Genomic DNA, 18,759 nt, shown 5'->3' with positions numbered 1-18,759 from the left:
TATGGATTAAAATATCTTTGAAAACCTAGCATTCTTCGTGTGCGTGCCCTCTTCTGAGTGAAGCAGGGTTGGTTTTGATATATATATAGATTGAGAAAGCCTGCATTGACAGGCGAAACACATCTCTCTTTGCTGGGTCAGAGGAGGCATAGTTCAATAAAGAAGCCTGTACCTGAATAGCCCTCGAGTGCGTGCTCTTTTTCCTGATATATATATATATATATCAACAGTAGAAAGGCGCTCCTTCGGGGAACCAGGAGACCCGTGATAGGCGGCACGAGAACCAGCACCGGAAAATTCCTGGTAAAAAGAATAAAGTGCACACGCTCTCAAGAACTAAGCCAAGGAAAGTTCAATGCAAAGAGATTTATTCCGTCATAAATCCTTGTTGTGGCGCGTTTCAACCGTCAAGCAGTCTTTCTCACACAAAGTGTACATACAAAACAGAGCATCCTAAGTACAGATGCTAGAAACATAGTTAGGACTCAGTGACATGTAAAGCATAGACAGAAGACTGTCAGCCAAATGGTGAGTGCCATCTTGGAAAGGTAATGTAGAACTGCAGTATGAGAACACAAAATAGAACAGTGCGCCTGGACAATGCCAGGTTTGTGAAGAACATAGCAATTCGTGGACTCGTAGCTGTGATAGTGCATATGTACAAATATATATATATATATATATATATATATATCACTAAAAAACCAAAGGTTGCAAGGCCGATTTTTCACATACAAAACCATTGAAATCCAGCCAGTATAATTTGAGTTATCTCAAGTGACTATAACTCATGCCCTACAGGTAACTATAACTCGCGTCCTCACCATGCACAGTTTTCTCATCAATAATTTTACAGCAAATGTTGCACAGATATTATCAATGATGTCACAGAAGATATCATAAGTGATCTAATATGTGGGGTAGTTAGCAGTACATATCGAGAGCGTGAGTTATAGCTACCTTAGGGCACAATGACCCCATTCCCCGGGGTCTGGCCAAATAAAAATGGGGGAGCAGTCTGGCCTGTTTTCTATAATATGGTATGGTCTGTAATTGTACCGTATGGTATGGCCTGTTATTGTATAGTGTGGTCTGTACTTGTATAGAATGGTATGGCTTATGATTGTGCAGTATGATATAGTATGTTGTTGTGTCGAATGGTATGATATGCTATGATATGGTATGGCCGGTAATTGTATAGTTTGGTATGACCTGGTATGGTATTGTATGACCTGTCATTGTATAGTATGGTATGACTTGCCACTGGAAACATCTATTACAAAGCAGGCATTACAACAAAGTGCCTTTACAACGCAGTCAGTACCACAACTCCAACATTACCACGGGTTCCATTACAACGCAAGTCATTATAACAACTTGCTTTAGAGAATGCAGTGTTGAATTGGTGTTGAATTTCAAGTCCAACACCTTCCCTACTGATACACCGACGAGTTGAAATAGTAATATAAACTATTCCAAAGTCCAGCACTTCCCTAAAACAAGTTGTTGTAATGACTTGAGTTGCAATGGAACTCATGGTAACGACACAGTCGTGGTATTGACTGTGTTGTTAAGCCACGCGTGGTTGGACATGCGTGGTAACAGATGCTATTCCTTGCCACTGAATAGTATGGTATGTTATGGTATGTCCTATTGTTGTACACTATGGTATGTCCTGTCATTATACAGTATGGTGTGGTATGGTATAATATGGTCTGTCATTGAATAGTATGGCTTGGTTTCTTACTGTATACTATGGTATGGTATGGCCTGTCATTGTATACTATTGTATGGTATGGTATGGTCTGTCAATGTAGAGTATGGTATGAGATGGTTTGACCTGTTATTGTACGGTATGGTATGGACTGTAATTGTATATCATGTTATTGTATAATAATATTGTATGGTATGGTATGCCCTGCCATTGTATAGTATGGTAGGGTAAGATATGGTATGGCATGGCTTGTCATTCTATGGTATGGTATGGCCTGTCATTGTAGGGTATGGGTATGTGCTATGGTGTGGTATGTCATGACCTGTCTCTGTATGGTATGGTACGGTTTGTCATGATATAGATGGTATGGTATGGTCAGTCAATGTACAGTATGGCATGGTCTGTCATTGTACAGTATGGTATGGTATATATATTATTGTATAGTATGGTATAGTACGGCCTGTCATACAGAATGGTATGCTATGAGCTGTCATTGTAAGGTATGGTCTGGCATTGTTTAGTATGGTATGGTATAACCTGTCATTGTATGGTATGGGATAGTATAGCTTGTCATTGTATAGTATAGTATGATATGGCCTGTAATTGTATAGTATGGTATGATATGGTCTGTCATTGAATAGTATGACATGGTATGGTTTCTTATTGTATATTATGATATGGCATGGCCTGTCATTATATATTATTGTATGGAATGGTCTGTCAAAGTAGAATATGGTATGGTATGGTATGACCTGTTATTGTACAGTGTGGTGTGGTATGGACTGTATTTGTATAGCATGGTATCTTAGGTTATTGTATAATAATATGGTATGGTATGGTATGCCCTGCCATTGTATAGTATGGTATGGTATGATATGGTATGGTATAGCCTGTCATTGTATTGTATGGTAGGGCCTGTCATTGTATGGTATGGTTTGGCTTGGCTTGTCATTGTAGGGTAGGGTATGGTATGCTATGTGGTATGGTATGGGCTATGATGTGGTCTGTTAGGGACTGTCACTGTATGGTATGGTATGATATGATATTGCCTATCGTATGGTATGGTTTGTCATGGTATAGAATGATGGTAATAGTTTGGTCTGTCAATGTATAGTGGGTATGGTATGATATGGCGTGTCGTATGGTATTGTTTGTCATAGTATAGATGATATGGTATGTTTTGTCAGTGTATAGTATGGTACCCGGTGAGGAGCTGATATCACATGGTGGCAGGGAAAACGTAAATAGTGGTTTTCCATCTCATTTTCCCAGGCTTTGAACTGGTGACGTCCATTAAGGGCTGTGAAAACATCCCAGGACATTGGAAACAGCCTCAGCAAGCATTTGTTTTGGGTGGAGGGGGCTTGAGGGCGATGTGGGGTTCAAAATTGCCTCATAGTACTTCTCAGCATGAGGCCCTTCCCCCTTCAAGGCAACGCCCCCTTCTCACACTGTGAGATTGTTCTTCAAGTTGGCAAATTTGAAAAAGTAACGTGACCGTGGATCTTGCAGAGAAGCTGACTGTTATTGAGTGCAACATGGGGTGGGGGTAAAGAAGCATACAAGGGAGACTTTTGGATAACACATGTAGGTCTTCTGATAAAAGAAACAAGTGTTAGAGCAAGAGGTATGATGGCAACAAGCAAGGGGGGGGAGATGCCTCAACAAGAGGGCCACCAGCAGAAGGACACCTATAAAAAAAAATCAATCAGTACTTTGTGTATGCTCCAGACAAAAGAAGACCAAGTTAAGCTGGCACACGCTGGCCAATTAGGAGGCAGCAAATAAGAATGACAATGAGGCTAACGAATGGTAAACAATGGGCTGGTTCCAAGCTCCTTTTAGTAAACAATATCTCATGCGAGAGCGCGCATGCGCTACTGCATGTGCTGTAACAGGCTAGACCTAAAAACACATTCCTTATGTATTCAATGAATGGATGAGAAACAAAATTACATTTGTGATGATGGACTATAATCTTCAAGTGTGAAATCTTCACCCACGCATTTCAATGAAGGCTGAAGGATAGATCCAAAGAGCCACTAGAAAGGAAGTGAAAATAAAATACTCATACAAGCTGATTTAATTTGTGATTTTCAGTGAATCGAGGCAATGGTCGAAGGTTCTGGAGCCAAAATAAGCCTGTCGCTCTAGCAGGCTAAAGCAAAGCCCTTTAGACTATGTATAGAATATATGTTCACCATGAACGGGGCAGGCACTCTCACAAGTCAAACCTAAAAGAGATTAAACCGCTGGATGTCAAAGACACAATTTCTTAGGTACTTTTTTTAATCCACGTTCGTGGTTTACAGCATTCTGAGAGAATGGCATGCAAATATTTAATTTCAGGACCATAGTGGACAGTCTTCTGCAAGACGTTTGCAGCAGGCTAAAATGGGGAGATATGTATCTTTCACCTTTGGGCCACGATTAAGGGCTCAATATGTGCCAGGGTTTGTAGGTAGTCGGCAAAGTTACCCCTTTTTGGTGTCTGAGAATTTTTTTTCACCCCCAACCCAGAGCATGAAAGGCAGAAAGGGGGACAGAAGGAAGAAAGAGAGACATAGGGCAGCAATGTGAAAGGAAAAAAGCAGAGATGTAAAAATAATCTGCTACTGTGACATAAAGACAGGAAGTGTAGGTCATGGAGGAGGCATGAGTTGGAATCGAGACTAAGCAGTTTATGTATTCAATAGCAATGGCAGTGAGTTCCTAAGAAAACATTCTATTTTTAAGTGCTAATCTGTTGCTTTCCAATAGCTATTTCAGATGCATGTAGTCGCCAGCACTGTTTTCATGATTTTCCCTTCAAATAATTATGATGTCTGTGCACTTTTTAGGTCTCGCCTGAGACAGCGCTTTAGCGCTGCTCTGGCGAGACTTATAGTAAGCGAGTTTTGGAAGTGCAAACAGAGGCTTTTCAGGCCGCCAAATACAGTGCATGTGCGCCGGGCGCGCGCACCATTTGGCAGCCTGAAAAGCACTGCCTGATCACTTGCTTTGATGTCCTCAGTGAGCCGCGCGGCCACTGAGGACATCAAAGTGCACACCATTTGCCACCCCCTTCTTGCTTGTTGCTTGTTTGCCCCCCTCCCCCAACCCCCAACATGAAAACACACGTGAGCCTAAAATATTGACCCGTTGGAGTGGAATCCACTTCTTTCCAGTGGGTGTTACCGATGAGCCTGTTTTTGGCACGTGTAGTTTTTGGGTGCTCCTGTCCCTCCCTCAAACTCCAGCACAAATCTGCTCTTTGTCGATCCCAATAAAATAAACAAAGAGTAATCTAATCGAGCCCACTAACCCGCTCCTTCCTGCGCAGGCTGCTCCTTATTCCGATCATCTGCCCCAGTGCAGAAGAACGTGACTCCATTAAGGGCCCTTCTGATAGTGCCGCTCCCGCGGCTGTCACTAGTGCCCAGTGTGACATGATGCAGGGCTTTCTGCCTCTCTGATAGTGCACTGCCGGGACTCGCTGGAAGAATGTGGACTTCACTGGTGAGCACTGACGCGCACTCTGCTTAAGTATTTAAAAGGATGTGCAATGGCGGACTAAATGGCTGGAACGGCAAAAGAAAAATTAAATGCATGTTTGTTTTTTACGGACTGCTGTTTCTCCACAATCTTATTTCCTCACTAACATTTTTATTTTTACTTGGCTATTCTATAACGCGCTGCCGATTTAGGAACAGGGTTACCAGATTCGAGTCCTGCCATAGCTCTGCTCCACATCTTGTGATTCTGGGCAAATCACGCGATCTGCCTGTGTCTAAAAACACACACAAAATGTGCATCTAACCCTATGTAATGTAATGTGGTACATGTGTAAAGCGCCCTAATACCATTGGTACATATTCACGCTATATAAAAACTGCAAAAAACAAATACGATTAATTTCCCTAGGACCTCATTTGGAGTTTGGTATTTTTCATACGTTGGGTGTGTATAGATGATGACGCATGACACGTTTTCCAGAATGAAGGCCAAGAGGCACAGCCTAGTGTCAAGTTTTGAAACCAAAAATAACTTTGGCTCGCTTCACAGTAACACGACAGGATTCTAAAAGCAAAGTGTTAGATAATCTACTAACTATTGGAATGTTTCACACCACTCCAGACTTGTTGGCGGCCTCAATTGGTGGTCTTTCAGAAACAAGTTGTTAATGCATTTCAAACGCATTCGACTGAGATGGTAGCCTAAAAGCAACATTGTCCTTTCAGCCAAGGCGGTGTCTGCAGCCTATGTCTGAAAATCAGTAGTTTAAATAAAAAATGATATTTACATACCACTTTTTATAATCTGTTTATGCAGATGGCAATGGTTATGCAATTTTTTCAAACAGCATGGTCAAGCACCTTTATTTATTCTTTCGTTTCTGTCTCCTCACTCAATGTCTCCAGCTGCCTTTCCTTTCCTTTTCCCCTCCTTCGCGGGCCTCTCTGACTCCAGTCACCAAGGTGTCTCCCCTTTTCTCTGTAGTCTGTGTTCCTCCGCCCCCCCCCCCCCCCCGCTGCTTTGATGTTTGATCGCGATCACTTTCACTTTCGCGGCCGCAGGGCCGCTTGTTTTGTCATTTGCATACCACTATATATTTTTTTTGCAAATATCTGAATGCGTCTTCACTTCGCTCTCTACCATATTATGCATCAGCTAATACACAATTTTCCCTTTTGCCCAACTCCTTTACACTGCATAACTGCTTTATTATAGTCTTTAGTGTCTCCCACGCAAATCTTTACAGAAAATCTTTCGTACACACAAGGGCATCCTCACTCAGCTGACAAAAGCAGCTTGTTTAATTTGTATATCACATGCTGCGTTTTTCACCTTCTCCTACAAGCTTGTAGCTAACGTCCAAACTCACACAGAGCCACTTTAAAATGCCTCTTTAGCTCTCTTGTCTATAGCCTATTCTCCATTTTCCGAAACACATACCTTTCAGAGATCTACAAAATGCTTTAAAGGCATCCTCAGTTAGCTGCTAAAAGCAGCTTGCTGTGATTCATATACCACATGCTGCGATTTTCTCCTTACCCTTAAAGCTAACACACAACTTGCAAAATAAACAAGCCACTGTTAGAAATGGGATTTCTGGTTGGCTAAGGCTTGCGCCAAAGTCAGGCAGAAACCACCACTCTAGTCAGGGCAAGGAAGTTACACGCCAAAGATAACCCCTGCTCACCCCCTTGGTAGCTTGGCACGAGCAGACAGGCTTATCCCTGAGGCGAGGTGTAAAGCGTTTGCGCGCGCACCCAGCAACAACACCCAAGGCCCACCACAAAGGAAACTCCACACAAGGTATTATATAAAAATAACCTTTGTATTATACACAACACATTAGATAAAAATCCACACTTTACAATGTGCCAACAGGCACGGGCAGAATTTACAAGGGATTATATATACAGGGGACAGGGCCACATGGACCACTGTCAGGAATTAGCACTTTTTAGGAATAACACTTAGAACCTAGGAATAAACTTTAGACCATAGCACTTACAATCACTGTAGCACTAAAATAGAACACGTAGCACACAACCAGTAACTACTGGTATCAGGTAAGTACCACCTACGCAACCCTAACCACCTTAGGAAAATACTGCGCAGGGAATCAGGACCTCACCAGCACCACCTGTACTAGGAGAAAAACAACCACCTAAGTATCACTCTACCTGTAGGGGTCTAAGCACATAAACACAGGATGCATAAAATACATTTAGAGGTGTAAAGCACATGACGCATAAACACATTCAGAGGTGCAGGAAAGGAAACAAGAACTCACTAGTATAATTACTACTAGTAAAACAATCTCCAATGCATAAACACAGTTTAGGAAGGAGAATATCATAAAGACATTGCGCAGGCGCAAAAGTACATATATAAAAATCACCAGGTACCCTAGGGGAGGGCACAATACAGAAAAACTGTCCCCCAGGCCAACTGGCCTCTCAGGGGTGCAGAAATGACCAATCCAATAATGTCAGGGCGCGACTGCGCAGGCTGCGCAAGCCAGGCGCACCCTGCACAACCTAAACGTTGCAGCTGCCCACTAAGTGCTGGGCAGCTGTAGGGACTGGGGCCTGGGCACCTCGGGGCCCTTAGAACACTTATGGGAGTCGTTGGAGCCTGTCTGGGCTCTGAATCAATACTGTGCCCCTTGAGCCTTGCAGGCTCTAAATAATAATATGCCCCTTCGTTGGAGCCTCTGGGGCTCGAAATGGCCAACAGAAATGCCCCCTGGGAGCCTCCTAGGCTCCTGAAGAATGCGCCTGGTTGGAGCCTCGTGGGCTCTGAGAACGAGAATGCCCCGTAACGTTGGAGCCTTCTCGTGGGCTCAGGGCAAACCAATGCAGGCCGTTGGAGCACACCAGTGCTCGAGAAAATAATGCGGGCCCCTTTGTTGGAGCGGCCCGCTGCCTTCCGGGGCCGCTCTGACTGCAGGAGAAATGCCCCCGTAGTTGGAGCGCCACTCGCGCTCTGGCCTGCTACAGAATACTGCCCCCAGAAGGTTGGAGTCCCACTCTGGGACTCGAGCATAGACAGGCCCCCGCTGGGGCGGGAGCAAAATGCGGTCCGGACCCCTCCCCCCTCGGAGCCCTCACTCACCGGGATCGTCGGGGAAGGCTCAGTCCTCAGCCGGCAGCACGTCCCAGTGCGGGGTGGGCTCCCGCCTGGGTGGGGGTGCAGTACTTCTCCCCAGGGCCCCGGAGCGCAGGGTAGGCTCCTGCCGGCTCCGGGGCTTTCAAAATCAGCGCGAGTCCTCGGTGGGAGGCGGGGTAGGCTCCTGCCTTCCCACTTCCTGTTCCGGTTGTCCCGGAGGCCCGCCCCCGGCCCGCCTGACTTCCTGGTCGGGCGCCAGAGGGCGATTCACGGAGCAAATGCCGGGTGGGCACCGGCGCTTTTAGACTTCAATAAATCGAGGTGGGCACTCGATATTGCGGCAATGTCCCTGGTAGGGTGGGCACCTGCCAGGGGACCTCCGGATCAGTCAAGAACAGGGCAAATGCCGGGTGGGCACCGGCTTGCAGCAACAAAGCGCTCCTGAGCGCTGAAGGGAAATAAAAGCGCTTCCAGGCGCTTAGGGGCAAAATAAGGCGCTCCCAGCGCTTAAAGGACAAAAGAACCACAAAATCCAGCAAAGTCCTTCCCTGCATGCAGCAGGGCAGGGGTGGGGGGCAAGGCTGGACCCAGAGCCAGCTCACTGGGCCTCCAGGCAGGGAGGTAATCCAGGTTGCGGTCCTCTGGTCCAGCAGCAGCCCCCCTCAGGTAAGATCCTGGCAGAGAACAGTTTTTGTGGGGACACAGCCCCATTTTTATACAGCAAAACCCTTTGTTCTGGGTTCAGGGTGAGGGGGAAAACCAGTCGCAGCTGGTTGGGGAGCACCCTTGATGTGCTCAGCCCCTCACTCTATTCACTGGCAGGGCTAGGGTCGTCAGTCGCACCACAGGGGGCGGAGCCAGCATTGTGTGTGGAAAACCCTGTCCTATTCAGGACCCAGGTGTACTCCTCCCACCCATCTAGCTGCTGATCTCCCCATTCACCACTGGGTGACTCATCCTGACTCTGGGGAATCCCTAGCCCGTCACATGACATGACCAGCCAATCACGCGACAGACACACTGCACACAGAAGTGCCCACTTCTAGAAGTGGCACTTCCACACTAGGTACATGCACGCCGCACACATCATCGCGCAGCATTCACTCCCACGAGTCCGCACATACCAAACTCGGGCCTGCACACCCCACGCATCAGGAACTACTAGGGACACATACATTCCCCATGCATTCCTATGGGAGGGCAGGCCTATCTCACCACATGCACTCAGAGCGCGCACGCACTTTACCCTGGGACACAGGGAAAGTGCGCAGAAACCAAAAATCACCACACCAAGTCACCAATAAAAAGCAAAAAGTTCAGGGGTGAACCTGCCAGAAGGGCCAAGTCCAACAGCCACCCTGCAAGCCGTTTTTAGTACCCCGCCTATGTCTATGGTTCCCTTCCATTTGCAAATTTGCATTGCTTTTATCAAGTGCCTTCTCTATAAAAGCTTTGCTTAACTTACATTCACACTGTTTTACATTCCCCATCGCCGTCATTCACTCTCCTTTTATATTTACCAGCATCTCCGACTATTCATTATACATGTAAGTTCTTTACACTCCCCATAGCTATATACAATTATGTTGCCATGCAAAAAAAACCTCTACGAGCAATTTTATTCACGTTGCATTACTTTTACATGCGTGTTCATAATAGCCACATATAGTGTATAAATATTTGTGAATACTACTCCACACACTGCTTTTATGCGAGTTTATTCTACTGACATTGTAAATGACAATGCCTTTTATTTGTTTTAAAACCAAAACATAAATAAAAGGCATTGTAATTTTACAATGCCAATAGCTCAAACTCTTATAAATGCGAGACCTATTGCATTGCAAATGCTTGTTTCTTTTCTCTTCTGAAGCTTAAATGCTAAACACGAAGCCCTATTTTTGGATTAGACACACGACATCACAAAGAGTGGCAAATATGATGGATACAAATTACTGTAAAGTCCTTGTTTATATAATCATATTAATAATAGACCTATTTCTAACAGACCTAAATGTCTCTTTAGGCAGACTTACAAACTAGAACCAAGATTTCTGTGTGAAGGGAACCACAATTTGAGCTGTCTTTTGGGCACAGATGTAACACTTATGGTACACTGTGTATAAACCTGGTCCTGGCCATGCTGCTGGCCTGGTCATAATCTGAGTTTGAGCCAAGTATGAACCAGAGCCCCAGAGTGCCTTTACACAGACCATAGTCTTGGTTTGACCTGGACAGACGTGAGCATGATCGAGCCTTTCTACACACCTTGGCCCAAACGGGTTCTCTGTACAGCTCTGGCTCTGGGTTGCTACTTGCAAAAAGATGGGCCACGTGCATGCTGGGTATATGGGCATGTCAGTGAGTGCGGCCCACTGTACAGTTACGACCACCATCATTGAGATAACTGGGGGAATGCCAGTATTGTTTGCACCAAACTGGTAAAAGAAGTAATACTACATCTAATAGATTTTTGAAGGTGAAATTAGTTGGGGTGGGTGGGTTGGAAGAGGTTGGTGATGGGGAAAATATTCGAATCTTGGATGCAGTAACCCCATTTGCATGTTATTCTCCATTCCAGTCTCAATATCTTGGAATCAGGCGGTAATTCCCCACTGCAGTGGGGGTTTAGGAGTAGTTACTCCTCCTTTATACCCCTTATTTTCATTTTTAATCCTGTCAAGTTGGACCAAGAATAAAGGAATAGAAGAGGTACCTCCTTGGGCAGTTTTATCTTTTATTTTTTCTGCACCAGTGATCCTTTACAGGGAAAACTCTTTCCTTTCCTCACTAATTCTCTCTTTCACTTCAGCTAAAAAAATCAGCGCTCCGTCCAGTGTGTTGGTCTGCACCTGGGCATTGAAAGCGGCCCTATGATGAAGCATGCCACTATATAGTGGGTGAGGGCAGTATTAAAAATCTATTGATTTTCCCCTCTATCCCCCTCCCCCTTGTAACCCCTTCTACACACATTTCTTGGTAGGGTAGAGACACTGAAAGAACGATTAATAGAATAATACATGATAGGGTATTTCTTTTTGTATCTTTTAGTCCTTCTCTTTATTGTGAGTTTCAGTATTTTCAGGAGGGGAGTCAGAGAAGGCTCATTCCCTTGTCTCTCTGTTTGTAGTTTTTGGTAATTCCCCACCATCAGAAAATCACATGGAGCAGTATTGGATATTTCCCAGTGTGAAATTTCTCCACTGAGATTCCCTGGTAATTTAATAAGGGCCTGAGTGGAGCCCCTTCACAGACCTGCGCGTGAGTGCCCTCCCTACAAAGATATGAGCACCTCTTGTAAGACATGAATCTGTGTGCCCTATATAGATATGGGCATGTACTCTGTAAGAATCTAGCAGTGCTCTTGCTGAAGACCTTCCTCTGGGTTTGCTCCCTAAATTGTCTGGAGCATGCACTGAATGTGTGCCTTAATGGCCCAATCCTCATATGTGCTGTGTACTGACCTCGATCCAGAGTGTGTAAATGCGATACGGGCATCTGAGCACTCAAGGTCAAGGTCAAAGATATGTTTATTTAGATCATAATCTTTAAACAATACAAAACAATTAGTATAATTTAAAATGAGTTCACATCAATCTCATAAACAATTTTACCAATTAGATATTCAGACCAAATTAAAACCAGATTAAACTCCTCTCGACCTATATGCATGTCAGTTAATAAATAAAACTCACTTCTTTATTGGTGGGTCTACTCCCTACTAAATTATAAAACCGGTTATAGACAAGATATAAAAATATTTTGTTTTAAAATTCTAAAATATAAATTCTAATTTATTATAAAACTCTGTACTGCCTTTATGCACTTCCCCAAGGCGATTGCAATTTCTATGTTGGGCATTTCTGTGATAATATTGATCGATTGTGCCCGGTTTCTTATGCCATATTTTACAAATATTGGGCGTAACCAGAGTTTGCGTTGCTCTAGGATAGTTAAACAGTCCAGCAGAATATGCACCGAGTCTGCTTTTGTTCCCAGGTTACATTTACAGCACCCTCTGATGGTCGACATAAGACCACTTTTATATTCTCAGCGGCCTGTACCACTTTCTTGCTACACCTTTTTGCACAACTTAAATCTGAGCACTCACTGCAATCAGCCTTGGCTGATGTGCCATTCTACACAAAAAAGAATACCTGTCCTGCAAAGGCCTCAGCCTGAGTCTTCACTTTATAAATGTTACCATGCCCCATGTGCTTATATGAACCTTAGTGAGCGCCTGTGCAACCTTGAACAGACCTGAGACTTTGATAGCTGCACCGTCTGGTGGAAGACTGTCCACAGCACACTCTGGTGGCAGGGTGGGGTGGTCAGAGAGCCGCGGTACCGGTAGAACTGGTCGAGCTTCTCTGGCAGCAGTTGAAGGACATTAAATGAGGGGATGGAGACTTTTTCACCTAGGTGAGAAGAAATAAAAACATGTAAAATAACCCATTTATTGAAGAGTCATAGTGAGACAGTGAAACTCCAGTAATTCATGAACTATGGGACATGAAAATGTTAAGCTTTATGTAGTATTAAAAATGGTGTGATTTGGAAATGAAAATGTTGAGTTGCCATTAAGCCAGAGACATTTAAAAGATATTGAAGGTGTCACGGGCTTTTGCAACAAACTCTTGTTTATTTTGTTATTAATCATACATTTACGTTGTTAAGATTATGCACTTTCTATCTATTTTTCAATCTATTTATTGACAGTAGCAGATATAAGTAAATCATAAATTTAAATCACATCTAGAAGTATATCTTGAACATATGTTTTATTTGCTACTAGTTATAAGACATAATTGCGAAAGTTTAGCAAATGATGGTGATGAATCCAGGTTTCGACCATTAAGTCTTATTCTTTCACAATTCCCACTTTTCGAGATTGAATCGTACACACTAGCCTTTCAAGTTTAAATTTGCTTAGTTTAACAATTTACCATCAGATTAATAGTTATACTTTCCTGCATACCTGTTTACTGTAATATTTATGTTTACTCTAATAGCTATCGCTTTAGATTTAGATCTTGGTGGACGGGTTACTCTATCACAACGGTGACGATATCTTGTCCGCCGAAATATAAATCCCATTAAATTCCATGGGATTTATATTTGGGTGGACGGATAATCTGTAACTGTTGTGACGGAGTAGCCCGTCGCCAAGATCTAAATCAGGCCCAAAGTCTTTTACTTTTTCTATAAAAAGTTTCACCTTAAGTAAAATTTGCAGTGATAAAAAGAATGATGTTATGTTGGAAATGTACATAACTTTATGACTAAAAGTAGAATCTAGAAAAGCATGTCATAAAAATAACAAAGGTTTAAAGCTCAGTGGTAAAATGAATGTCACTGACTAGTGTAGTATTCTTAAAGAGTATTGGTGGGGAATGTCATTAATCCTATGGCAAGACAGGCTGAAAACATAAGGCTTTATAGCAAGAACTCTACGACTTAATCGTGAAATTAGAGGCTTGATTTTGAAAATTATAAGACTCAGTTGTGAAAAGTATAACATGGTAACATTTATAAGGGCAAATAGGTAGATGTAGTTCAAAAAATTGTAAAAAAAAGTATAAAATTAAGTGATAAAAAAATGTTTTTTGGGCAAAAGTATATGTTGAGGGTTATAAGAATAAGATGCATATTAGAGAAATTCTAAGACCTAATGTTGAATATTCTAAGACCTGATGATAAGAATAGTAAAATCTATAAGGCTTAATGATGAAAAGTATATCATATTAGTGGTGAAAATACATAACCATTTTAATAGTGGAAAGGTCAAGTTGTAAGGATGAAAGTATACAAAGATTAAGAATCTCATCCTGATACTTTCTGTCCACCTGAGTTGAACGTATGTGCTCAAGGTTACCATCTGCATTTGTAAATTCTAAGATCCAGATTTATAAAATTGGTGTGTGTAGATATTTGTAACCCACAGAAAGCATCTTTTATGTTCTAAGTGTGTTATGCAGTGATTGTTCCTTCCTGTACTCAGTTTGTGGTTACGGGTGGAAAAGTAGTGCTGGTCATGCAAAATGCAAGGAACACATAAAAACATGCAAGTTTGGAGGAATTCATAAACATTTTGTGCTCTGGAAAGCCAAGTATAACTACTATATAAGGCAGGAACGAGCATGTTTATGAATGGAAAAGGAGCACCCACAAATGTCATGGGGGTGTAGAGTAAAAAGGTTCTGAAACTAGTTCTGAAACCTTGTGGAGAAAGAAAAGGTTTATGTGCAAATGTATACATTTGCTGCACTTACACATATTGGGTGTCCATCTTGCATACAAATGGCACCAGTGAACGTAGAAGTTAATTCAGTCAGGAAACTACACAATAGCTAGTTAGTATGTCTTTGATTTGCACTTTTCTAACTTGCTTTAAAATATTTGTAAATCAAACCTGAAATGTATGAGGCTTTGATGGTTAGAAAGTAAAACATGTATTTTTGAAATGCAGACAGCACATTGATTTATAGCATAAAACCTAATTGTGCCAAATGTGTCGAGTTTTATCGTTAAAAGTATAAGACTTTGGGATAAAAAGTACAACCAGTGCTTGAAATGGAAAAATAGAAGTGCAGGTACTCTGTACCAGAGTACCTGCTTGGTTCTGAGAAGTGTCGGTACTCGCCAATTAAAAGTATAGCATTTCTCTTGAGAAGTGCCGGTACTCACCCTCTCAAAATAAAAAAGTGCCGGTACTCCATACCGGACAGTACCGGCCCATTTAAAGCACTGAGTAGAACTGTTAACAATCTAAAGGATAATATTTAAGAATTAAAATATATGGCCTAATGTAGGAAGTTAAGAGACTGTGCTGAAAAGTATAAGACTTTCTTGGTGAAAATTAAAAGAATTAATAGTGATGTTATAACACTTATCATGAAAACTATAAGGCTTCATTGTTGAAAGAATTAAGGTGGGAAAAATAAAACCTAATTGTGCAATGTGTAAGGTAGAATGTTGGAAAATATAAGATTTATTTGTGAACAGTGTAAGCTTATTGTTGAAAAGTATACTATTCAGCAATCAAAAAGATTTTTTAATGCACACTATTGCAGTCTCACTTGCGAAAAATATCATGATAGTGTTGTGTTCTTTTCCTCACCTGCAAATTTCACCTGTGACAAGAACATAAGTATGTTGTCATATGCCTCGTTCACAATCTCACCAGCCTGACCATGAGAAAAAAAAATATAGATGTTTCAGTTATGTTTGCAATGTCTTCTTGTTAGTTTCAAGAATTAAAGAGGCTATTATATCAGTGCTACTGCCCTTGAAGAATCACCATTCAAGAACCCTAGAAAAGGAAGTTTAATCATAGGACTAGGAGTCTTAATATTCCATACACAACATCTTGCAGGAGATGTGAAAACACTCTTTGGGGTGCAACTCAGGGGCTTATTTACAAGCCCCATGCGCCGCCGGGGCGTCACTTTTTATGTGTTAATTAATAAGTGACGCACCGGCGGCGCAAGGGGCTTGCAAATAAGTCCCTCGATGTTATACTACTGAAGCATAATATTTTTCTATATAACAAAATATTTTTCAAATAACAATAGAACAATAATGGTATCAGAAATTAACCACACAATATTAAACTAATCTTATGGCATGAAGTCATCTGAGCACTGAAAATATACCATCTCTTGCTTATACTTACTCTTTACGTTCCTCACCTTAGTTCTCTATCAGCATGTTATGCAGCTTCACAAGGTGAATGAAAAGTTGAATAAATGGAGCTGAAGTGTATGAGGAGAAATGGGAGCCTCTGTCATAAAACAATAGGGATGGAGAGATGCGGGGAAACCCACATGAAAGAAAGGAAAAAATGTCAACAGGTGGCAACATCCACCCCAATCTTGGTTATTGGGTCACAGCCTGTCTCTGCAGCGGTGTGCCTATATCACCTTCTTCTCTCAGGGCCACATTATGAGTTCACCGCTAATCTCCTCTGCAAACTGCACTCCAGCGAGTCACCAATACTGGGTTCGTGGGGAAGAAGTTACAGAGGGATTACAAGTGGGAGCCCAAGGGTCCCCTAAGAACGGGAGAATTAAATCCTCATTTTGCCCCTGGGATTTTGGCAGCTTTCAGCAGCTGGACTATTCGGCCAAACAGCGCCAAGATGTTCCCACAGATCTCATCATTACAAAGGGGCAAGAAGCAATTGTTACAGATCCCTTAATTGTGTAGTGAGAATTTCTGAGGCTGCCCTTTGCCCCCAACAAATAGGACAGGAACAGGGCATCAGAAAACTCCTCCAAAAAAGCTATGTTTTCAGGGATAGCATACGAATTGAACCTGTCCAGGCGAGGCATAGGAATCTAGAAGGTGTTGACCTTTCCTGCAATGTACTGACCTAGAATGTGATCTGATATAGGTTTCTGGAAATGGCAGTAAACATAATCTTCAATTTATTTTACAAAGCACTTCCGATCACTCTTTCTAGGCTTTCCTGCTCTCAGCTGAATAGGCATCTGAGGCTTGTATAGGTGAATTGATTAGCATAGGGTCACACAATTGAGGTCTAGTATCATTAACATTGTTTCGGACTCCAATGTTCCTTTGGAAAATGATTCCTCTTTTGAAAACTCTGCTACCTGCTCCCGAGAGAATCTTCTCTCGGCATATCCCCTGATTTCTGTTCAACAAACCAAGGATTTGTTGTTGAGTGTCAAATCTAGCTCTTCTGGTGAGCCTTGTATGCCTAAAACTTTACAATTAGCTTAGGATCCTATTGCTAATTTCCTGCAAAAGGTGTTTAATTTAACACTTCAATCTGGTGTTATTCCTATGGCCTGGAAGGAAGGGGTTGTCACTCCGCTTCTTAAGAAATGAAACGTGGACCCTGATGACATGAAAAATCTCCACCCTATCTCTCTGCTGCAGGCCCCGGCTAAAATTGAGAAAAGTTGATTAACCAAGTATTGCTTCAATTTATTGATACCTATGGTGTTCTCAACCCTTCTCAGAATGGGTATAAGACTGGTGACACTACAGAGACTGCTCTCATTCAGATGGCTGATAGTATTCGCTGCCAGGTCGATCAGGGCGGGCGCTATCCTGGTAATGGTTTATCTGTCTGCAGCACTTGATACTGTCTCGCCAGTTCTGATGGTGCAATGGTTGCAGCGGGCCGGGGTTGGCGAGACTGCCTTACACTTCTCCACTCTTTTTTGACCAACAGGGTACAGACTATCAGCTGTGGTGGCCTTAAGGTAGAGGCTTTCAGCCTTCCTTTTGAGGTGTCTCAGGGTTCGTCCTTGAGCCCCACATTATTCAATCTGTATGTGCCCCCCCCCCCCCCCCGGCTGAAGTGGTGCAATCATTCAGGCTTCAAGTACTATCATAGGCTGACAATACTCAAATTATCATCTTCATCTCCAATAACCTGACCTCAGTGGCAGACAGGTTCAACCAGTGAATATCTAGCATTTGCAGCTGGATGAGAGACAACTCTTGAAGCTGAATGCAGACAAGACTGAGGTTATTTTGTTTGGGTCCCGGGAACCTAACTGGTCTAACATCTGGTGGCCGGAAGCGTGTGGACCTCTCCCCACTCCAGTAAAGGCAGCAAAAAAGCTGAGTGTTATATTTGATGATAATTTGAGCTTTGTCACACAGGTCAGTCGTACTACTAGTACTTGATTTTACGTCATAAGGATTTTCAAAAAGATCTTTCCTTATATCCCGATGGTGTTACACCAATCAGCAATCATCACCTTAGTCACCTCGCGGCTTGATTATTGTAACACGCTGTACCTCAATATTAACAGGTCTTCTCTGAATAAACTCCAGGTTGTACAGAATGCGGCTGCCTGCCTCCTTCCAAACATCCCCAAGAGGCACTCGGTTAGAAACGGTATCCGCTCTCTTCATTGGCTTACAGTTAGGAAGTGAATTTCCTTCAAGGCTCTGTGTACTGTTTTTTCGGCTTTGCATAAGAAAGGCCCTAGCCAATTGAATGCTCTAGTTCATTGGTACATACTTAGTAGGTCCATCAGATCCGTTCACCTTAAAAAAGTTATGATGCCAAGATAGGAAAGGAAAGATGGGGAGCGTGTGCATTTCCAGTTGCCGCTGCCAAGCTGTGGAGTGTCCTACCCACTTACATTTCTGAAGTAGACTCCCTTATGTCTTTTAAAAACTTTTGAAAACTTGGCTTTCTCACTAAAGTTACTTGATTTCTTGGTTGGTTTGACTGTTGATTAGTCTGTCTCCCAATAGCACTTTGGTACCTGAGGGTTTTAGTGTGCTTTATAAAACGATATCATATCAAAGTAGGAAAAGCTGGATTAGAATTTAGGGCTGATGGTTCCACATCAGATCACATAGCTACTAGATCACATTGCCTCATCCAAGATGGTGGATGTAGGAGAAGCATTTGACTCAGTCTAACTTTAATATGATAGAGTATAAAGCATAATTTT

General features: G+C 42.6%; 1 protein-coding gene across 3 annotated transcripts in view; it reads right to left on the bottom strand.

The window, feature by feature from the left end:
* Positions 1-18,759, bottom strand: part of CA14 (carbonic anhydrase 14) — a 181,361-nt gene that overhangs the window by 48,006 nt on the left and 114,596 nt on the right. For all 3 annotated transcript variants that reach the window (XM_085638099.1, XM_085638098.1, XM_085638100.1), the window contains 2 exons: positions 15,435-15,501; positions 12,575-12,732 (listed from right to left, as the gene is read on the bottom strand). In XM_085638099.1, coding sequence (XP_085494225.1) covers positions 12,575-12,732; positions 15,435-15,501 — 225 coding nt within the window. The remainder of the gene's footprint in view (positions 1-12,574; positions 12,733-15,434; positions 15,502-18,759) is intronic.

This window comes from Triturus cristatus, chromosome 12 (genome assembly GCF_964204655.1).
Source record: "Triturus cristatus chromosome 12, aTriCri1.1, whole genome shotgun sequence".
Lineage (NCBI taxonomy): Eukaryota > Metazoa > Chordata > Amphibia > Caudata > Salamandridae > Triturus > Triturus cristatus.
This window is presented reverse-complemented; position numbering and strand designations above follow the sequence as displayed.